General features: G+C 45.1%; 1 protein-coding gene across 14 annotated transcripts in view; it reads right to left on the bottom strand.

The window, feature by feature from the left end:
• Positions 1-20200, bottom strand: part of LOC125700161 (serine protease inhibitor Kazal-type 5-like) — a 76726-nt gene that overhangs the window by 18464 nt on the left and 38062 nt on the right. For 5 of the 14 annotated variants that reach the window (XM_048960513.1, XM_048960523.1, XM_048960527.1 and 2 more), the window contains exon 3: positions 2756-2853. The exons of 2 other annotated variants lie outside the window; for them this stretch is intronic. In XM_048960513.1, the coding sequence (XP_048816470.1) occupies positions 2756-2837 (82 nt within the window). In that variant the 5' untranslated portion in view covers positions 2838-2853. Of the gene's footprint in view, positions 1-542; positions 2854-14298; positions 14401-20200 lie in introns of all 14 variants that reach the window. 7 more of the 14 variants (XM_048960518.1, XM_048960524.1, XM_048960522.1 and 4 more) reach the window with 4 other exon arrangements.

The following is a 20200-nucleotide window of genomic DNA, read 5'->3' as shown; positions in this document are numbered from 1 at the left end:
GAAATCTTTCATTACATCTTTTTCAGCATGAACAGTAAAGTGAAAGACCACTGCATCAAACCTGAGCTCCTGCTCAAGTTTCCCTATTGCAGCCATATGAAAATGCATTCACTAACGAGAAAATTGACTAGAAATTCCCATTTTTCTGAACACACCAGAAGGTGTAGTATATTTTTGTTCAAAATTAGACTTTTATGCAAAAATTCAGTCTGGCTGGGAATTTTTATTCTTCCACATAAGCAGTTGGGAGGTTTAGTTTCAGGATTTTTTTTTTTTAACTGTTAACTCCACTAAATATAGATAGTTGCACTTGAATATGGAGGAAATTCACCATTGTCACATGCAAAAGAAAAAAAAAACATTATAAAATGTGTTAAAAATCAGTCTCATGAGTAGTACAGTAAAAAAAAAAAAAAAAGTGGTCTTCTGGTTACATCACTGCTGATTTTAAACAGCACTGCCTCTCTAATCCTCTATTTCACTGTCTTTAAGTGCTGTTCCACTGCCAGATTCCAGCACAGAGAGCATCAGAGGTTACTAACCTGAGAAGAAGCAGAAAAAAGCCAGAGCAAGGACCACCGAAGCACCTTCTATTTTCATGGTGAGGGTGGCAGCTGTTCGCCTACGTTGCCTCTATTGGCGCATTGCTCAATGAGACCCAAAGAAAAGGCTCAGGTCAGATCACATATATATAGATGACCAGGTTCTCCGCCTTCATTATGACATAATCTTCCCAAGAACCATCATTAGCCACAAAAACCAGTCTGATGACAGTAGCTTTAAATTCTAATCATCCCATTAACACAATTAATTTCCATAAGGATGGGACATATTTGAGTCACTCCCTGCATTTTGTCAAGGTAAGAAAATTACAAACGGATCGTTTCATTTTCCCTTACACATAGAGAGGGGAATTCTTCCCATATTTAGAATGGTTTGTAAGACAGAGGTATCACTCTGGCATACCATAAATACCATTTCATATCTCAAAATAAGCTGGAAGGATTTTGTTTGAGCTATTTTGTCCCAGTAGACAATGGAAAGACTGGGTCAGTCAAGACCTCTGGAAGGTGGACAGTTTTTATTAAAGCAATCCTGTTTGAACCTAAATAGTAAGCATTCAGACAAGCTTGAAAAACTTGCTTGAGGTCCTGTTGAAAGATTTCAAATTTGCTCTTACAGGTCACGTAGAAAAAGCTTACTGCAGAATCCTCATCCCTTCCCCATCTCTCCCAGTTATCTTCAGAATGAAGAGCAGTGTTATTGATGAAAAACCTTTTCTCAGCACACCTGGCACTTGGGAGACCAATCAGCCCTGCTTAGGCCTCTCCCAAAGAAATGATGAAATATGAAGGTTACTGTTCCATAGGACAGAGATTCTCAGTAGACGCATGAAAAGAAAAAGATGACATCAAAGTATCAGAATGTGAATACATGGGAAGGAGCCAGGTGTATTGTTATCTAGAAAAAGCAAATAAAATGTGAGAGAAAAGTCATTTACAAGGTTTGAACGACGCAGATAAACGGCAGCCCAGCAGACCAAAGCCACAAGAGTCCTGAGCATGGGCAAGCAGGCAGAGGCTGCACAGGAGAGGCAGGTCAGCGCTATCTGAAGGAGGAAAAAAAGAAAAGAAAACATACTTTTGCATGATATATGCATTTGGCCAGAGGCACCAACACAGCTCAGCTCAAGTATAAATCCTCATAATAAATTGCTGCCACATTTCCCAAATCAGAATATTTGCTAGTGTTTAAAACTGAAGCCAATGCCAAGTGAGTAGAAAGACCTAATTTGGTGTGTGGTCATCCTTAACGTTTCTTTTCAAATAAAAAAATTAGATCACATGCAGATTCACAGCAGTGAATTCGAAAAAGAAAACTGCCTGAGGTCATACAGATGGTTAATGGAAGATCTAAAGAGCTGTGTGTTGACTTGAATCATGGTATGGTTTCTGTAAGCATATTCACACATGGAATTAGAGGGGAGGACAAAGGGAAGAAAAGACAACTAGCCTGATATGGTACGTCTCAGTAAATTCTTGAGAGAAATTGAAAAAGAACGACAACGAAAAGAGCAAACAAGGATATGGTAGTTTAAAAGTGCATAGAATCCTATTTGGAGAACAAAAACAAAGGGCATTCTTGGTTACTGAGGTGTCCTCCCATGAATCAGCCACAGAGTGGTAGAGAAGGCGCATCTTTAGACGGGCTTTGATTTTAAGATCATCTTTCCGCTAAAAGCTCTATTCTTCTAAAGAAATAAAACAGCGTGTTGATTTAAGACAACTGGCTGACCACTCTGATCCAGAAGGAAGTACCCTGTGTACCAGACACAGCTGGACTGACCGAGCAAGAGCAAATCCTGGCCCTGGCAGCAAAAGGAGGATGGAAGCAGTCAAGGAAGGTGGAAGAGATCCAGATCCTGACCCTGGAACAACCCCGTGATCGCTGCCTCTCATTCCATCCTCCCACCCTTTGCACCCTGTCCACCATTCAAATCCACACCAACATCAGAAGTTCCAAAACCAGAATAAAATTTCCAAAAAAAGAGATGATCTTCTTCCCAATTACAACCACCTGAAAACAAATCAGTAGTACAAGACGTGATATAAGGGGACAGGGAGAATTCCACAAACCCATAGAGTCTAAACGATTTGTTCTGGTGTACTTCAATTGCAAGAAGCAGCCCAAGCAGAAGAAAGAGGCATGACAGCAAGAGTGCATTAAACAAACCTTGCATTATGTACTTGATTACCTTTATTGATGGATTTACCCAATACAGTCTCAGTCCTGCACTGAAATCCAGTCAGCCCATTCATTTCCTTGGGATTTTGCATTGCAGGATCAGATGTGCTGTAGGAGAGAAGATCCTGATGCTTTAGCAATAGATTTGCTATGGCATCTCAGTAATCTTGATTTAAAGCTGAAGAGTGCTGAGCCATCGAGGAAAGCAGCTGGGAGAAAGAGATGCTGCAAAAACACTTTTGTTTATTTCTCAGCTTCAATTCCAGAAGAAAAGTAAAGAGTTTATAAATGATGCCATCCCAGGTAGATCAGCTCTCATTAAGCCTGTTATCTTACATCCCCAGTTAGGGGGAAAAAAAAAGGGAAATGGTATAAAAATAATCATGGAGGAGCAACTGGGAAAACACAAGAGAGGAAAAAAGGCTGAGCAACATGAAATTTAGGCAAACTCTTGTGAGATGGAAACCCAGTAGGGTTATGTATCACCTGGGGATGTTTTAGTTGAGGGAAAGCTTCCTGGCAGCACACCTACTTAAATTCTCTGCCTTGGTATTTGCTCACCAGAAGGGTGCCAGTGTCCATCCAAGCAGCTCTGAGGGTGTGCTCCATGCCCAAGAGTGGGAGCTGGGCAGCACCATTCTCACCCCAGAATGACATTGTGTTTTGGCTGAAATCTCCAAAATCACTACTGAGGGTGTAAACTGAGCCCTAATGAGAACAAAGCCATGTTTCACCTCCTAGTTTGGAATTTCTCCCAGGGACCGTTCCTCTTGCAGTGCTAAAACTTACCTTTTTTTTTTTTTTTTTCTTTTTTTCTTTTTTTTTTTTTTTGCACTGCAAACCCCTCATCCCTGCAAAAAGTGCTGTGGCTTCAGCACCACTATCATGGCTCTCAATGAGTAAAGGAGAATTCACCTAATGTCACTGCTGGGTCCTTAGATGAGGATAGAAATGCAACACATGCCTGCATGCTGCCAGCCCTGCTCACCTGCAGGGCCCAGAGCTCCCCCCTCTCTTGCTGAGTCCCAGCCAAGCTCACCCCAGCACAGCCTCAATGGTCCCAGAGCTCTCTGTCAAGCAGCTCCTGCTCCATCACTGCTCCTCCATCACCACTCCCCACCAGTTCAGACACCCTGTGAGATCAGCTCCCACTGCTCTGCTTCTGTTCCAGGGAAATGAACTTCATGTCTAATGAGAAATAATGCGAGTAGGGAAACTAACATATTTAATACAACTACACGTTATTCCCATCAGAGCTGTCCTTTTCTGTCCTAATTTGCATGATTTTTACCTCCCTACCATCTCTTTTCCCCTCTCAGAGGGGTTGTATCCACATCAGCACTAGACACTTATTTCCCTAAAATATTGAAACTTCTCTTTCCCAGCCCAACACTACATCTCTTTCTCAAGCCAGAAGCCCTCAGGGCTAAAAGAGAAGAGACATAGCTGTTCGGCATATTTAACAAACCAAATGTAGAGCAGATTATATTTTGCTTTCCAGCCAAAGCAGAGTCCAGAGCTCTCAGCTCCGGCACTGCAGCATGAGCTGCACCTCCAGAGCAAGGTATTTCAAAGCGCAAGGACTCCAAAGGCACTTTCCCATTTTTAATCAGCCTCTCAGCACTGTTAACACTTAAGATTGAGAACAAAAGGTTTCTTGTAGCTTCTTTGGGCTCATCTGAAGCTCTCAATTAGTGAACATCAAGGGTAGAGCATTGTGCTGTCACATGTAACACTGCAAGGCAGAACAGCATTTTGGGCTGCATCTCTGCATGTTGACTGTCCCCATTCTGTGCTCCTAGGTGCCTCGCTTAGAGCCTCGGAGGACATATTTCTGCTGTCACCACATTAGAATGGCTTCCTCCCCTCCAGAGATACTCAGTTATGCACCCACCTCACGCTACAAGAGACGTGAGTCTCATCCATCTCTTCAGTACAGCTTGGGAGGCACCAGATCTGCACACATCCCATGCAAGAACAAAATTTAAGACACTAGACATTCTTTGGCTTGCACCCACTTCTACAGTCAAAACCCAGGAAGTGGTCAGCCAACAAGACAGTCAACCCCAAGCTAATGGAAACGTGTTTGAGTTTCCAGACTGCAACATAATGCCTCAGAGCTCCCCTGTTTGTACTTAATGCTAAAACAGGTCTCATATAAGCTTTGCCCAGCTTTGCCCAGACCTCCAAAGCAGCAAGTCCTGAAATCCCACCAACACCACAGTTACCCAGGGTCTACATCATGATCCTCTCCCTTCGGCCAGCATGAACTATCTGAACAAAAACAAAGCTCCACCGCTCTGATCCAGTGAAGTGTCCTTCCCAAGTGGCTGCTCATTTACAACCCTTGTGCTGGGTATGCAGCTCAACTCAGCATCCCAGCAGCTGACTCTGCACGCCACCTGGCTGCATTGCTGTAAATGCAACAGCTGTCGTGTTAACTCTCAGCATCGTGGGGCACTATTCCCTCTCTGCCAGTTCACAAAGGAGAGCTGGAAGCCAGAAAAATGATGGGAGTTTCCTGACTTCGTCAGCCTCTGAGAACTTCAGTTGCATAGCAAGTCCTGCGCATTACAGCGCATAGAGAGGCAGCAAGAAGTTTCAGAAACATGCCCACAGTATGGCAGCAAGCTTCTCCAAGAAGAATCTGTCAAAACTTGCTGCTTCAAAAGGACAGGATGTGGAAAAGTTTAATCTGAGTATGTTTTATACACCCCAATGCATGGAAATCATCTAACAGCTTTGCCTCAACCCAGCATGCACTGCATCCTCCTCCAGACCCAGCATCCCATGGATCATGACCTTCCCTGCCACCACATGCCCTTTCATGCCAAAAATCTCTTTACTGTGATTAGTTCTAAACCCATAAAAAATACTACAGATTATAGACTGTATTATGTGTCAGCTGCACAAACTCCAGCATGAAATGTTGGTGACACGCACAGCAGGTCTCCTTGCCACATCTGCAGTACAATCACAGCAAATCCAGGCTTGAACAAGAGCATGGGCTCGCCTTTGCACCTTCCCAGGCTGTGAGCCACCACAGCATGGTGCTGACTGTCCTGGACAGGCCTTTGCCACTGCTGACTTAGCTTGAAGATGCTGGGGAGGAGGGGGAAGTGAATCAGGAAGTGAGCAACCACGAGTGGTGCACATCCGAAAGGCAGGGACAAGGCTAACTTTGGAAGATCACAGGAATAGCACGCAACGCATGCCATCTTCAAAGCACTAATGAATCCCTACAAGGTTCCCCTGTTATTATTTGCATTTCACAGGTGGGTATATTAAGATGCAGAAGGCCACATTATCCTCTGGGTCACACCTATTTCAGTCTCTTCATCCTTGGTCTTCCACTGGCATTCATCCCAGTGGTGTGAGAGATCTTCCTGCAAGTCACAACAACAGTGCTATCTCTCAGGCAGGCTTGGTACAGGAATCACAAGTATGATCTGTGGTCTGATTTGCACAGCACACTGGACTGACCAGGCTTATTGATCTCAGCTAGCTTCAAAAACCTACCAGCTAATCAATCCCTCCCTCCTGCCAGGCTGAAGGGTACAAGGAATTCTGGCTCAAATTGGATCTTTTCTTATGCTCTTTTTCCGGATATGAAATGTAGGACAGAAAATCAAAGGAAAGACACATCTGTGAGCATCCAGCACACCACCCAGTCTTGTTTCATGCAGCACTCCCAGCCTGGCCCAGGGAAGGGTCCCACCTTCCCGCCAGGAGCCTCCCTGCAGCTTGACAGTTTTTGTTCACAGAAGAATGGAGCTGCCCTGGGAAGTGTGCTCAATGGGAGAGCAAAACTGCTCCCCAAGCTATAACACATACCATATGGGGCTGGGGCAACAGGATGCTGGAACCAGTCTCTGCATCGAAGCAGCAAGCTCTTCCCACCAACTCAGAGGAAGCAGCCTGCCGATCCCAATGTCAACACTTTCCAGGGCAGTATTTGCTCATTAAAAACTGCTGTGCTGGAGGTGGTTGGGTTTTGATCTACAGGGCCTCAGCAAATAACATCTGCATAGTGATGGGATTTCCCACGGCACAGCACCATGACATCCCATGGAGCTGCAAAGGACTTGCAGGCTCAGAAGGCCACCAAGATCTGTGCTTTGATGGGCCTTAACAGAGCTAGCTGATTTCATGGCCATTAACAGTATTTGTAGCTTAGATAAGGGTAATCAAAATCTCATCATTCAGGGTGTAAACTGATTGCCTGCAGGGGTTAGAAAGGAATTTTACTTCGTGTGCAGAGTTGCATAACTGCCTAGATTCATTGTGGGTATTTTCTAGTGTCTACTGAGCACCAGTCGTGGGCCATGGTTAGAAGCAGAGCATGGCACACCAGCTACAAGCCGGAATCGTCATGCAAAAATCACAGTCCCATTGTTCAGAAACAAAGTAGAATGTTTCTGGGTCTGGCTTCAACTCACACATGGAAACAGAAGACAATGACTGTCACTGGGCTGCTGAAGCAGCAGAATTTCAACAGAGGATGAAAAATCTGTCCTGAGATTAGTTTCCTGTGGACAGTGAGAAGAGCAGCGGCAAGCCCACAGGCACAGCACACAAAGGATTACACAATGCAAAATGACCCATTTGAACAAGGCTGCCCCATCTCATGCCGCCAGCTGGACCCTGTAAGCGCTGCCACAATGGGGGTACCAACAACCTGCCTTCCAGCAAGGCCCGTCTGTGCCATCCACCAACCCTTATCACCAGCCTGAACAAGGAGGGACAAGAACACGCTGTTTTTATCTCCACAAAACTATTATTTATGTTTTATTAGTGGCAAAGGCATTATAATGTCAGAATTGGCCGCAGGGCGTGGTGGCCCAAGCACCAGTACCCATCAGTGCACTAAGAGCAGGTGGCCAAAACATGCCCTGCATGGGTGTTGGTTGCTCTTAGATTATAGTATCACCACACCCCACTCAGCTAATTGCACCATGAAACTCAGATCTCCACCATATCCCAATGCCAGCCTGATGGCAAGTACCTTTATCCGTGCACGTGATCCATCACAGTGTTAGCTGATCCTCTGGGGAAAGCTCTGGGAAAAACCCCCATTGCAGAGGGTATAGAGGGTAATTGAGAATAAAGCATTTCTGCGCATATATGTCACTATTGACTTTCCACCTGAGTCTTTCACATGACTCGTTATCTGATGCTGTGGTTTGTGACTGGAACTGCTGGAAAGTGCTCCACAGAAAACCAACAATTTTTCACTAAAAGCGCAGCCACAACTGAAAATGAAATATGTTTGCATGAGAATTTCCATAATCTCTTTCCATTCTATGCTTCCCAATTTTAGGTTAGAGCACACAGCTTGCAAGTTTTTATGATTTGCATTTGGTGGAAAACCGTACCTTAGAATGAGAAGCTGTGGAATATCTTCCCAGCACCCATAACTGTTCAATTTCAGATACTACAACATTTCCCCAACCTACTGTGGCAACCCCTGGGTAAGATGAGATTTGTTCCTTTGCACAAAGGTTTAGACACATCTGGAAAGACAGGCACAGTGTTAAATACCATCATTAGGTTCAATCATATCTGGTTGCTAAAGAGTTCAGTCTTCTCAAAGCTATTGGCACAGTCCATGGTGCTTCAGAGAGGAGAGGAATCACAAACTGAACTAGGATTTTCAAGAATCACGTTAGATATAACACATAAAGAAACTGTCTATACTCAGTCCTCACTGCTCAGCTATCTACTCTCATGCCAAAATACGAGTTTCATATATATACCCAAAGTGTAGTCCTGGAGTCTGCTCTCCACTCTGGACCACAGTGAGTTTGCAGCCCATACTCCTTGCAAATATACACCTGTTTCCTAGTTAATTTTGCTTGCTATTAAATGAACAACCTCTATTTTCTGTTAGAGGTATATAACAGGTCCTTTCTGGTAACAATACCAGGGCTTATTACCAATTCCAGCTACACATACACAAAAAAACAATACTTCTGGCACCAGAATCCCACAGCAAAGCCTTCTTTCAGGTCTGCGCTTGTCTATGCAAAACCTACTAGCTGGATATCAGCATCCTACTCAAGTATTTGCTCTGGTCCTACTCTGAGTCGCACAAAGACATCCCATCAAGCCCCCATCCAAGTGCCAGCAAGCAAGGGCACACCATGCCCAGGACACACACCAGATCCTGCCCACCCCACAGCTCCAGCACAGATTGCCTCTGGGCTTCCCTGTGCACAGAGATCACACTTCCCAACATAAATGCTCAGCACACCAATAGGTGATTTGCTGTGCTAAAGGGCACCTCTCAGCATCTCCAGGACACCTCTAGCAGAGGTGGCAGATTGTCATGGCAGCCTCGATCTTTTTTCAGCTTTTCTTCTGGAGGACAGAAGAGTGCTATGAGTCATCTTTCCTTCTCCACTACAACCTATGCTGTTGTCTTTTTTGTTTGTTTGGGTTTTTTTGTTTTGTTTTTAAACATCATGCTTCTCTGGCTTCCCATTTATTCCAAAGAGAGAGAGAGGAAAAAAAACTTTGCTAAAGAGTTTGTGGGCCATTCACTGTTGCTGTTGTTTTTTTTTCCCTTCCATCTTACTTAGCAATCTGAAGCACTCTCCCAACACTGGAAAAAATATCCTTAGTGCCCTTTTGTCAACTTTCACCTTCATGGCAGCTCAGCACATATTTAACCCAACCACTTTCCCTGAGTACTGTCATAAACCATTCTTTCCCATAGGCACTCATCTACATGCAGTTCTGTTATACCTGTAGCAGGAATGCAGTCACCACGGGAAGCCCTGAGGTTTACCTGATTACCTTTAACTACCTGTGGCTTTTTGCTTGTTTAATAACATTGTTCCACACGACACTCTAGCCTGTGTGCCCATATTCAGCTTAATAAGCATCCCAGTGCAACCAGGTCACCAGTCCGGCGGTGGAGCAGATAGGTTAACGAACACCTAATGATGGCATTGAAAAGTAGCATGTTCACCAGCACTGATTAACAAATTAGCTACAGGGAGCAGCAAGTAGCAAACTCTGACAGCATCTCAGAGCTGAAACAATGCCATGGAAATACCCAAACCAATATTATTTCAAGGTTTTCTAGGAACATCTGGAATACGACCTGCCCTTTTCTCCTCTTCTGCCAGTCTGTGCCTGGTGCTTCACATGGGCAGTATCTGACAAGGGAGCCAAGTTTCCATGGGTACTCACTTGTGTTCTAAAACATACGTCTCAGCTGACCATATTCCAAGTGTTTGATCATAATAACGTATGAGCAACAGCAACACTGTCTTTCTGGTGGATTGCTGGAATATCTGAGCCTGTGATCCCTTCCAGGGTTGGGCTTGCAGTTGCCCTTTGTTTACAATTTGGAAAAAAATTATAGACTCGTAGATCGGCTTAGATTGGAAGGGACCTTAAAGATCATCCACCTCCAACACCGTGCCACAGGCAGAGTTGCTCCACACCAGATCAGGCTGGTATTTCACCACATAAAAAGTCATTCTCCCTTCTGCTTATCAACTTCCCTCAAGTACCAGAATGCCACTATGAGGACTCCCAGAGCCTTCTCTTCTCCAAGCTAAACAGGTCCAGCTCCTTCAACTTCCCTTCATAGCAGATGTGCTCCACATCTCCAAGCATCTTTGTGGCCTCCTCTGGACCCACTCCAACAGCTCTGCACCATCTTGTGCTGATGGCTCCAGGCCTAGAAACTCCAGATGGGGCCTCAAAGGGTAGAGCAGAGGGGGACAATCCCCTCCCTTCCCACTGCCACCCCTCTGTTGATGCAGCCCAGACACTGTTGACCTTCTAGGCTGCAAGCACACACTCAAGTCCAAATTTTTGTCCACCAAAAGCCCTCAAATCCTCTCCTCAGAACTCAGAGCTCTAAATGAGTTCTCTCCCAGCCTAAATATATATCTCGGATTGCTCTGGCCCAGCTGCAACACCTTGCACTCTCCCTTGTTGGACCTCATTAGCTTCACACGGTTCCACTTTTCAAGTCCCTAGGATGATGTCTCTTTCTTCTGTTTTGTCAACTGTTCCACTCAGTTTGGTGTCATCAGTAAACTGCAAAATGTACTCAATCCTACTGCCTTTGTCATCAATAAAATTGAAGAACTCCAACCCCAAGACAGACCCCTAGGGGACACAATTCATGACCGGCCTCCACCTGGACATAGAGCTGTTGCCCACAGTCTTCCAGCTGTGACCATCCAACCAATTCCTTATCCACTGAATAATCCAGCCTTTAAATCTATCACCCTCCAATTTAGAGAGGTGCAGGACCATGCCAATGGCCTTGCACAAGCTCACACAAACATTGCATTTGCACCTTCTGTGGTAACAGGGCATGGAACTGAGTATGTCACATACCAGCTGCCACACAACTACATCCATACATACCTAGCTACACTTCACACACAGCGTGAGCCAAAAAGACGACATCCCCACTGAAGAACTGAAACAGGAATCAGAGACCGAGCTGCTTCTTCAAGGATTCTCCCTTCATTTTGATAAGTTTATACTCATACAAGGTTGGTCTACTGTATTTGTAGTGCCCTTCTCCTTTCCTTTCCTTTGAACCTGTTATTTCTGCCCAGTTTCTGCTTCTTCTTGTCCTTCTACAGCCCTGGTACATCCAGCTGCTGCAGAGGTCCATTCTTGTAGAAATTACTCCCTCCCCACAAAGTCTGTCCATCCTTCATTGGTACAGATTGACTCAGTACCAGATGTAGCACACAGCTATCAGTGTCTAAGGCCTGTATTGTTGTACTCATTACCCTTCTTGTTTGGCCCCATGGGCTGTTTTGCCTGATGCACTGACTTAAGGGAACACACCGTGCCTTGTTAATCGCCATATTGGAGATGCCACAGAGCCCGCTTCCAAAGATGTAGGACAGATATACTGTGATTCACTCCCACATTAACACTGCACTACCTGCATGGAGCACAGCAGTGCAGAGCTCCTGGGTCATCAAGTTCATCTGCCTGTTGTCACTAGTAACCACATCACTAGATCAATTAGGGAGAGTCTGACTGGCCTGTCACAGCTAATGGGATCCTCAGTCTGACAGGAATAAAGGACCTAAAGACTAGAAGCTGCAACTAGGCAAAATCAGGCTGGAAACTAGGAGTTTCCATTCAGCAGTGCTGGGTTTGTGCAGCAGAGCAGGGCATTCCACATCACCAGTGATTTTTCAGTCTAGTTTAAGTATTTTGCCAATGCAATCTTATCCAGCAGCTTTCTGCCTAAAACCCATTAGCCAATACAATAGCAGTACAGAGTTTGTGAAAGCACAGGAGCAGCGGTTCCCATCAGCAGCACAGCAGTAAAACTCAAGGGGAACTTTCTGAAGGAATTTCACCTTCCCTGGAGAGGTCCATAGGAATCCATCAAGCTGAAAGAAATGGCTGGAAAAACACTGCCCCAGTTGAAACAAGAGGTAACTCACAGCAAATCTCTGGCTGGTTAACTGCTCTTCTGACTGATTAACTGGTTTAAATTCCACCCTACTCTAAGAGCTACATCCCATCCCCAGGCTCACAAAAGCAAGCAGTTAAATAGAATTTATTATTTGTTTTCAAGGTAAAGCGTGAAATGAAACAGAGGCACCACATCCACATGCCCCAGGCTTTTTTCCACATGCTTTTGAAGATGCTCTCCTAGAGATTAGACTGACATCTAAGATAATTAGCATATCTTCAGGCTGAAGATTTAATTAATAAACAAATAAGTCTCATTTAGTTAGAGAGCCGGGGAATTTATGTCATGATATTTTCTCCTAACTAAACAGGTGCACATTGCATCATGGCTATAATGATGTTTATAATGATGTTAGCACTCACTATTTCCCCCTCCTTCCCCCCCATCACTGTCAGCTCTTGGGGAGGAGAAAAACTTGAGGGGGGTAAAATAATTTCAGAGCAAATACAGTGTTTTTCTTCATGCTATACTCTACAGCACACACAAAATCATAACATCCCAGCTTGAAACATAGCATAGACAGCAAATCACTAACATCCATAGAGCATTCAGAACTGATGCTGGCATTGCATTGAGGTACTTCACAACCTCATGAGGGATGATGAGACCACGATACAGCACAACTGCCCAGAATTCATAGTGCGAATTCATCTTCCCTCTGAGCAACAGGACATAGGGTGATTGGTTTTTGTTTTGTTTTTCCCAAGGATGAAAAATATTCCTATACCTTCATGTCAGGTATTTGCTAACTCCAAAGTGCAGCAATGTTGAGGAAAGTACCAGAACCTTACTAAAAGGAGAAAAAGAAGTCTAAGAATTCACATGGGATTATGAAACTATTCATGTAAATAATTTATTCCATCTTGCCCAGTATAGAAGATTTCTGAAGCCCCTTTTCAGACATTCATTCCCTGCAGTCCCTCTTAAGGGTATCACAAGAGCTAAGCAGAGGATCCAGGCTGGGGAGCAGAGCTTCTGGACTTGATGCAGGTGTGCAAAGGCTGGCCACAGGCAGGACACACATCATTCTTGCTACGTTATGAAGGACCTCAAAGACAAATTTCCATGCCCTGTAGCAGGAGTGGCCCAACTGGAGGCTTGCTGGAACCAGAGATGCAGCAGTGACACTTCCAAGGACACTATGGAGAGCTCAGTGTCCTTCCAAAACTGCTGGAGTGGGGAGAAGTATTCTGTCATGCTAAGAATATCCCTCTGAAGATGGGGAATTCAGTGAATAGCAGGAGGAAGGCTATTGCAATAGAAGCAGCTGAGCAGCAGAGCGTTGCTCCCCTGCTAAACACTAAGAGGGTGGTCTCACATCTGGACTGCCCCCTACCCAGTGAGCTGAGGACAAACTCATGGTGTGGTCCACATGGTCACCACCAACACAGGATGGAGGAGGAGAACAAATTGAAGGCAAAATTTAGCTGGTGGCTGGCAGGCTAAAGACCAGGAACCGCTCTCAGAAACATTCCCTTCAGTGCGCTGTAGAAAAGTTGAGGCACTGCAGAGGTCAGAAAATTGTACCTTGAGAACAGGCTGAAATAGCTAGAGATCATGCAGTAAAGATGGAAATATAAATCCAAGTGAAAATGAATCAAAGCTTCTGGCACATAAAGGAGGTCTTTTAAACTAAGTACTGCAGGAAAGCCAAGAGTTTGACAAGACATGTGGTTTGGGGAAATGCAGTCTCCAGTGGAGAAGTCATGAAAATTTTCTATCCTTGAATAAAAGGATAGGAGAGTTGCCAAGAACAGTCAGGGAGGATACAGCAGACTGCAGCCCCAGCAGACAACATCTCTCTCAGGCATGCAGAGAGAGAACAGAATAAGACAACACCACGTACACAGTTCTATCCCAGTGCCAAGGGTCTGAAAGAGAGATGAGGGAACAGCAGTGCCCTGGTTTCAGATGGGGCTATTAACATAACCTACACCTTGGAAATCTGGTGGAAGGCAGATAAGCAGTGGGACGTGGTAATGAGTGGCAACAAATTATACAGGAATGGGAATAGGCTGGGCAGGTGGAGGAGTGGAGCTATACATTAAAGAGTTGATCAAAGAGCACAACCAAGCTACCTGTATCAAGTGCCACAGAATCCTTAGGATTAAAGTCCTGTGCCCAGGCACTGTAATATTAGCGTTACTTCATCCATCCAGAACAGGGCAATGACCACAAACCTAAGGAAGGTAAATGAGGCTGTGATGGAAACATCAGGATGCAAGCACAAACAGAAGACTTCCATCTCCCCAAATACGTGTAATAAATGACAGGATGGAAAGATGTCTAAATGTAAGATGCGAAGCTACTGCTTCTCCAGCAGCAATTAGTGACCTCTGAAGCAGAAAGCCATTCCTTCAGTACAGCCCAAGTAACACCTAGGAACAACGGTGGGTTGAGTTTTAAGATGCAAAGAACCACTGGTAATAAACTTAAAACCAACAGCCTCAAAGAAGACATTCTGCAAACCTGCTGTCTAAGTTTAACTTGAAAAGAAGGAGCTGCTAAAAACACAGTAACTTGATCACAGAGAGCCACAGGAAAAGCTGGTAGGGAAAAAGCACACATAAGAGACTGGAAGAACATTTGAAGAAACCATTGAACATGCATCTCCATAGGGAAAAAACTTGAGAAAAGTTGGTGTGCATTGCATCAAATGGGTCAACCAGCAGTAAGACAGGGCTAAGTCAAGGTACTGGACAAATTGCAAAAATATAGAAACACTCAAACACACAAAACCTTCAGCTCACACCAAAAAATACACTGAAGATACTATGAGCAAATTTTTTTCAAGTCATAAAACAAGTTTGGATGTTCACCACAGGGCTAAGGGAGCCTCCAAGGACAATAACATCATTTAGCAGAAAAGCTAAAATAACTTTTTTCCCCCCCCACAATAAATGGACAAATCCCAGTAACACTGGGTCACAAACAGACTAAAACACCCAGCAGGGCTGAAGGAGCTCAAACACTGTCATCCAGCCCAAACTGCACCGCATTTTTGAGGCAAAGAGAGCAAAGCTCATCCAGAGTAATGATGCAAGGACAGAGAGAAGGGACAGACCAGGGAGGACTCATGCCAGGTTTGGGGGATAGAAGTACTTCCTTGCCACCCAACAGAGCTCCACCAGCAGTGGAAAAGCAGCGGCATTGCTTGACATCATAAGCTTTTACCTCCAATAGGGCAACACTGAGATCCCTCCTCTAAGCTTCTAAGCAAATTAAGGTAAGAACTAAAGGAAAATGTTGAGCTTTAAAAATGATTAAAAAAACAGCAGTAAGAGGTCAACTGTCACAGCAAAGGCGAGACCCAACAGAAATCTCTGCAGCTCAAGTTATTATAAATTACTCGTAAAAGGAGATTAGCAAAGGAACAAATTGAATGATTCAGAGGAGTTCAAAGCCTCAAACCATTTGAGAGAAAAACATAAGTCACTTGTGACACAGCTGCCGGACAAGAAAATGGCAGATTAATTTCAGTGTTAAAAATGTAGATGGAGAAAAATAGCTATTTATTGTCCACCTGCACATTACAGCTCTATCCATGCTCAGTCAATTAGTGCTGAGGTCTGTATCATGGAGACATCATAAGGTCACACATAAATGTCAGGCTGCAAAGAGGATATGGGTTTGACTGTCCAAAGTCAGGAGTGCCCAGAGAAAACCGATTTTTAAATGACAGCACTCAAATTAAAGGTTGCTACAGGAAATTATCATACAGTAAGCTTGAACAAAAGGAAGTTGGTTTTTTGTTGTTGGGTTTTTTTTCCTCCCTTTCCATAGGATCTAACTGCCTTGTGGAACTCATCGCCCCAGGTTGTTGTGGATGTCAAACACATCAAGGGAGTCTAAAGCCAATTAAACTCATGGACTGGTCCATCATTAAACGCGATGATGGAGGTGCAGCCTCTGGCTGGTGAATCCCCAAAGCCACAGGAAGCTTTATCACAGCAGGAACTGCTCTGTGCTTGTCCTGTTTATTCCTCTCCGCAGCCACAGCTGACCACGGTCAGAGCCAGCACCCAATGTGGGTGACGTTGTCTCAAGGAGTTGGCATTCCCTGGGTCAAAGCTGGCATGTACCAAGACCTGGGATCTGGACTGCTCCTTAGTTCCTGTCCTGAAGTGACACTAAACCTTCTGAAAACAGAAAAGATAGCCAACATTTCAGGCTGAAATTTTGGGCTTAAATCTCAGGAGATTCCCAGCACATGAAATCCAGAATCACGCCCAGATGTCAGCCCTTTGTTTGGATGTCGTGATTTACATGCTGAGTGACACTTCCTCTTCTGTCTCCCTAACAATGACAAAACAAAGAGGTATAAACAAAACTTGGCTCCAGATGTTCTGCCCTCATTAGCGACCAGCTTGGCTAATGCTATTTCATCAGTCCTTTGTTTCAGGGTGGTAAGCCAACATCAGCAAGTCAGGGACACTTTGATGGGCTCTCCCCCCCTCCTTGGGATGTGACAAATTCCCAGGACACTCCTGCCCAACACTCACTGCAATAACAAGCACGGAGCTGAATGACTGCCCTCGACAATGTTTGGTACGTGGAAAAACTTGTGCTCACTAATTACCATGATTGCTCCATTAAATGCCCCTCGGGCAGCCGCGTGAGCACAACACAGAGGTGCCCTGCCCCTCAGCAACCCACAGCTGCATCCAGGTGTGGACAGATGCCCCCACTCCCGGGGAACCTGTCCTGGCCAGCACTAGAGGTGTCCCTCCCACCTGCCAGCTCTATTCCTAGACATATCAGCTGCTATTTATTTTCCCCACTCTTTCACCGGTGAAAAAAGGGAAGGTTAAGAATCAGCAAGACTAGGCACAGGCTACAAAACAAAGATTTTCCTCCTCCTTTGAAGCCCACTCGCTATTATTTTTGACGAGAGATGCAGCAGATTAATTTCCCTGGTTTGAGCATTCCTAAGCCTCTTTACTAAGCCTGGCAGCAAGAGCCTCAAAGCAGATGCCAAACCCTGCAATCCTTTTATGCACTGTAGAAGTAATCCCTTTGCCTGGTGCCTGGGAGAGCTGAGCCATGCAGGATGCTGCTGGACCGGTGCTGAGAGCCAGGGCAGAGCCCACAGCTGGGGCCCAGCACCTTCTCTCTGCCACCAGCCAGCACCACTGCTCTGCTTCCACTGGAGCTCCAGCTACTGCCTGGTGCCAAAGATTGGAAAGAGACACAGCGGTCCAACCCCAGCACCTGTCCAATCTGCCATGGGAGCTGTCTGCTGGGAGATGCAGCATCCTCTGCTCAAGGACTCTTTGCTCTCCATTGTACCTGCTTTCCAGGTGGAAAGGAGAGCCCAAAAGCACCTTCTCAGAGTGCAGCACAGCTCCAGAAACAGCCCCTTCCTCCTGACTCTGAGATAACGACGTCCCTTTCGCTAGCCAGCTGCCTTGAGCTGAATGCCCAAGGTTGAACCCTTTGAGTCACAGCTCCATTGCCAAGACCCCAGCGCTATGGTAACTGCAGACATTTTGAACCAGAAAATGCTGCAGGGGCAGAGGCAAGCTAATTTGAAAATCAATAAATCAAAAGGAAATATTTGGCTCTTCTCTTCTGGCAGGGAGGGGCTCATCAACTTCTACTGCAGAGGAACAAGGAGAGAAAGTGGCTCTTTCCTCTCTGTGCTCCCAGGATGCCCAAGGACTTTCACATCCTTGCACAGAGAACAGCTGCTGTAAGTCCTTGCATCTCAATGATAGATTCCTTGTTTAAAAATAAGTCAGTGCAGCCTGGGATGCATGCCAACACTTTTCCCCCGGTTTTCCCACGTCCTACATTTTAAAAGCAGCTGATAAGCTCCATCCTTGCTTATCCTTCATCCTTCCTTTAATAACTCCCTGTGTTCCTTTTAAAACCAACACTTTGCTCTCTTCACCTTTGCATTTTCCCAGAGCTACAGCCTCTTGCCTTGGCTACTCTTGTTTAATTTTGCATTGTATACTGCTCTGCTTCAGCAACACAAGCAGCCTTGGCAGCTTCTCCTACAGACATCACCCCTGAACTCCTTGTGCCCCACTTCTAAATGCTCTTCTCTGCTCAACTTCATATCAAAAAAAAAAAAAAAAAAAAAAAGCAAGTTAATAGATTGGGGCCAGTTGGAACCAAAACACTTTTCCTCCTTATGCATTACCCTTGACCTTCAGGTTGGTGTAATTCCCTAAAACTTACAAAGAAGCATCCAAGGTTTGCAAACAAAGCACTCAAACATACCATGTTGTGCAATACACAAACTATCAGACCTGGGATCTCATTACACCCTCTGCCTCCAACTTCAGAGTGTGCTCCCTTGTTACATCTTGTTTCAAATTAGACTGAAGTCTCTGCATGCCAGTGGCAGAAGCTCCCCATGGCACCACTGCAGCAAACAGAATTAATAAGCATAACTAAAGACAGCTCTCAAAAGCATAAAAATACAAAGAGGAAACCAAAGAGATGAGGGAGAGTCAGTGTCCCAGCTCTGAACAAAGCACAGCTCTCCAGATGCTAGAATAACTTCAGAACAGCCAGTGAACTTGACTTGTTTATCATGAATTTCATTTCTCACTTCTAACCTCAGCATTTCCCAAATAAATTGAACCTGAGTGAAAAGATCTGCTTCATAGTCTGAGATTCTCGTGCTGACTTTCATCAGCACCACATAAAGTTGCAACTCGTCCACTCAAATTGGGTCATTTGTGTTGTAAATGACAGGGCACGCTCAACAAGCAGAGGATACAAGAAAATTAGTGACAAGAAAGTCTGCTGACAAGGAACAGGTTATTATGTCTTAGCCCATGTTCTTCCCCCACAAGCATGGTTTTGCAGTGCCTGATTACACGGATGCCTGTGTTAGGACCTAGCTTTGGTACTAAGCTGTTCCTCCCATAGAAACTGCTGGCTGGAGAGGCATTATCTCATCAGCATCCCACCTCTGACTTAAATCCCACCCAGATCCCCAGGTGCTGCACTTCCATTAGGGAATACCTGCTATTTATAGAACAGTTTGGCCAACGCCGAGGGTCTTCACACTAATTTTTTCAAAAGCCTGGAGATGCTGATGTAAGAGCAGCACACTTTCTTTATCAGCTGAACCATGAAGAAAGCCAAGATTTGACTTTGGCCATGAGGGCTTGCTTCACCTTCCCTGGAGCTGATCCTTGGATTCATTTAGCTATCCTCCACCATCTCCCCAGGCTCAACAATAGCACAACAATAGAACAATAGACAACAATAGCACTGGAGCCCAGGAGATGAGAGAGGGCTTGAATAGCACAGCTATTTCACCCTGCTACAGAAGGGATGATTTTATCCCTCCTCACTAGGAGGAGTTTCTGTAACAAGGAGCTTTCAGTGATGGGTATTACCAGCCCAGAAAGTATAATGCTAATATTCCAGGTACACAACAGCTGATTAGCTGCCACAGCTTCCCAGGAGCCATTAATTTCTTCCTTTGCCTGCCTGCCTATCCTCTCTATGTATCATCCCTGCAGGTATGCTTCTCCCAGGCCCATCTCACTTGAACTTCATTTTGCTTCTGCAGGACCTGCTGGTATCAAAAGTCAAGGCCAACTGGCAACAAGGCAACTTTGGTGATCTTCTCTAAGGAGGCACAGTGGGACTGCCCTAATGGTACTGCTGGTTTCACAGCATAACCTGGTGGCATTGCTGTCATCAGCACTGCTGGCCTCCAGCAAAGATGGATCTCTGAGGGAGAGCACGCTGTGCCCACACAGATGAGCACACACTTATTCACAGAAGACAACAGCACTGCACAGCACAGCAGTCATTCCTCAGTCAATCCCCAGTTTCAAACAAGGTGAGCTTTACTCTTTCATTCATCCCCCATCCAACTAGCTCTCAGGACAAGACTTGCAGGCAAAACTTTAAATTCTCCTACTGTTATCCTCCGCTCACAGCAGTAGATACAAAGACATGTAAGCACCATGAGACCACCACATCTGCACAACATTTCACTTGATACTA

Source organism: Lagopus muta, chromosome 14 (assembly GCF_023343835.1).
Source record: "Lagopus muta isolate bLagMut1 chromosome 14, bLagMut1 primary, whole genome shotgun sequence".
Classification (NCBI taxonomy): domain Eukaryota; kingdom Metazoa; phylum Chordata; class Aves; order Galliformes; family Phasianidae; genus Lagopus; species Lagopus muta.
Note: the sequence above shows the minus strand (reverse complement) of the source record. Positions and strands in the feature narration are given on the sequence as shown.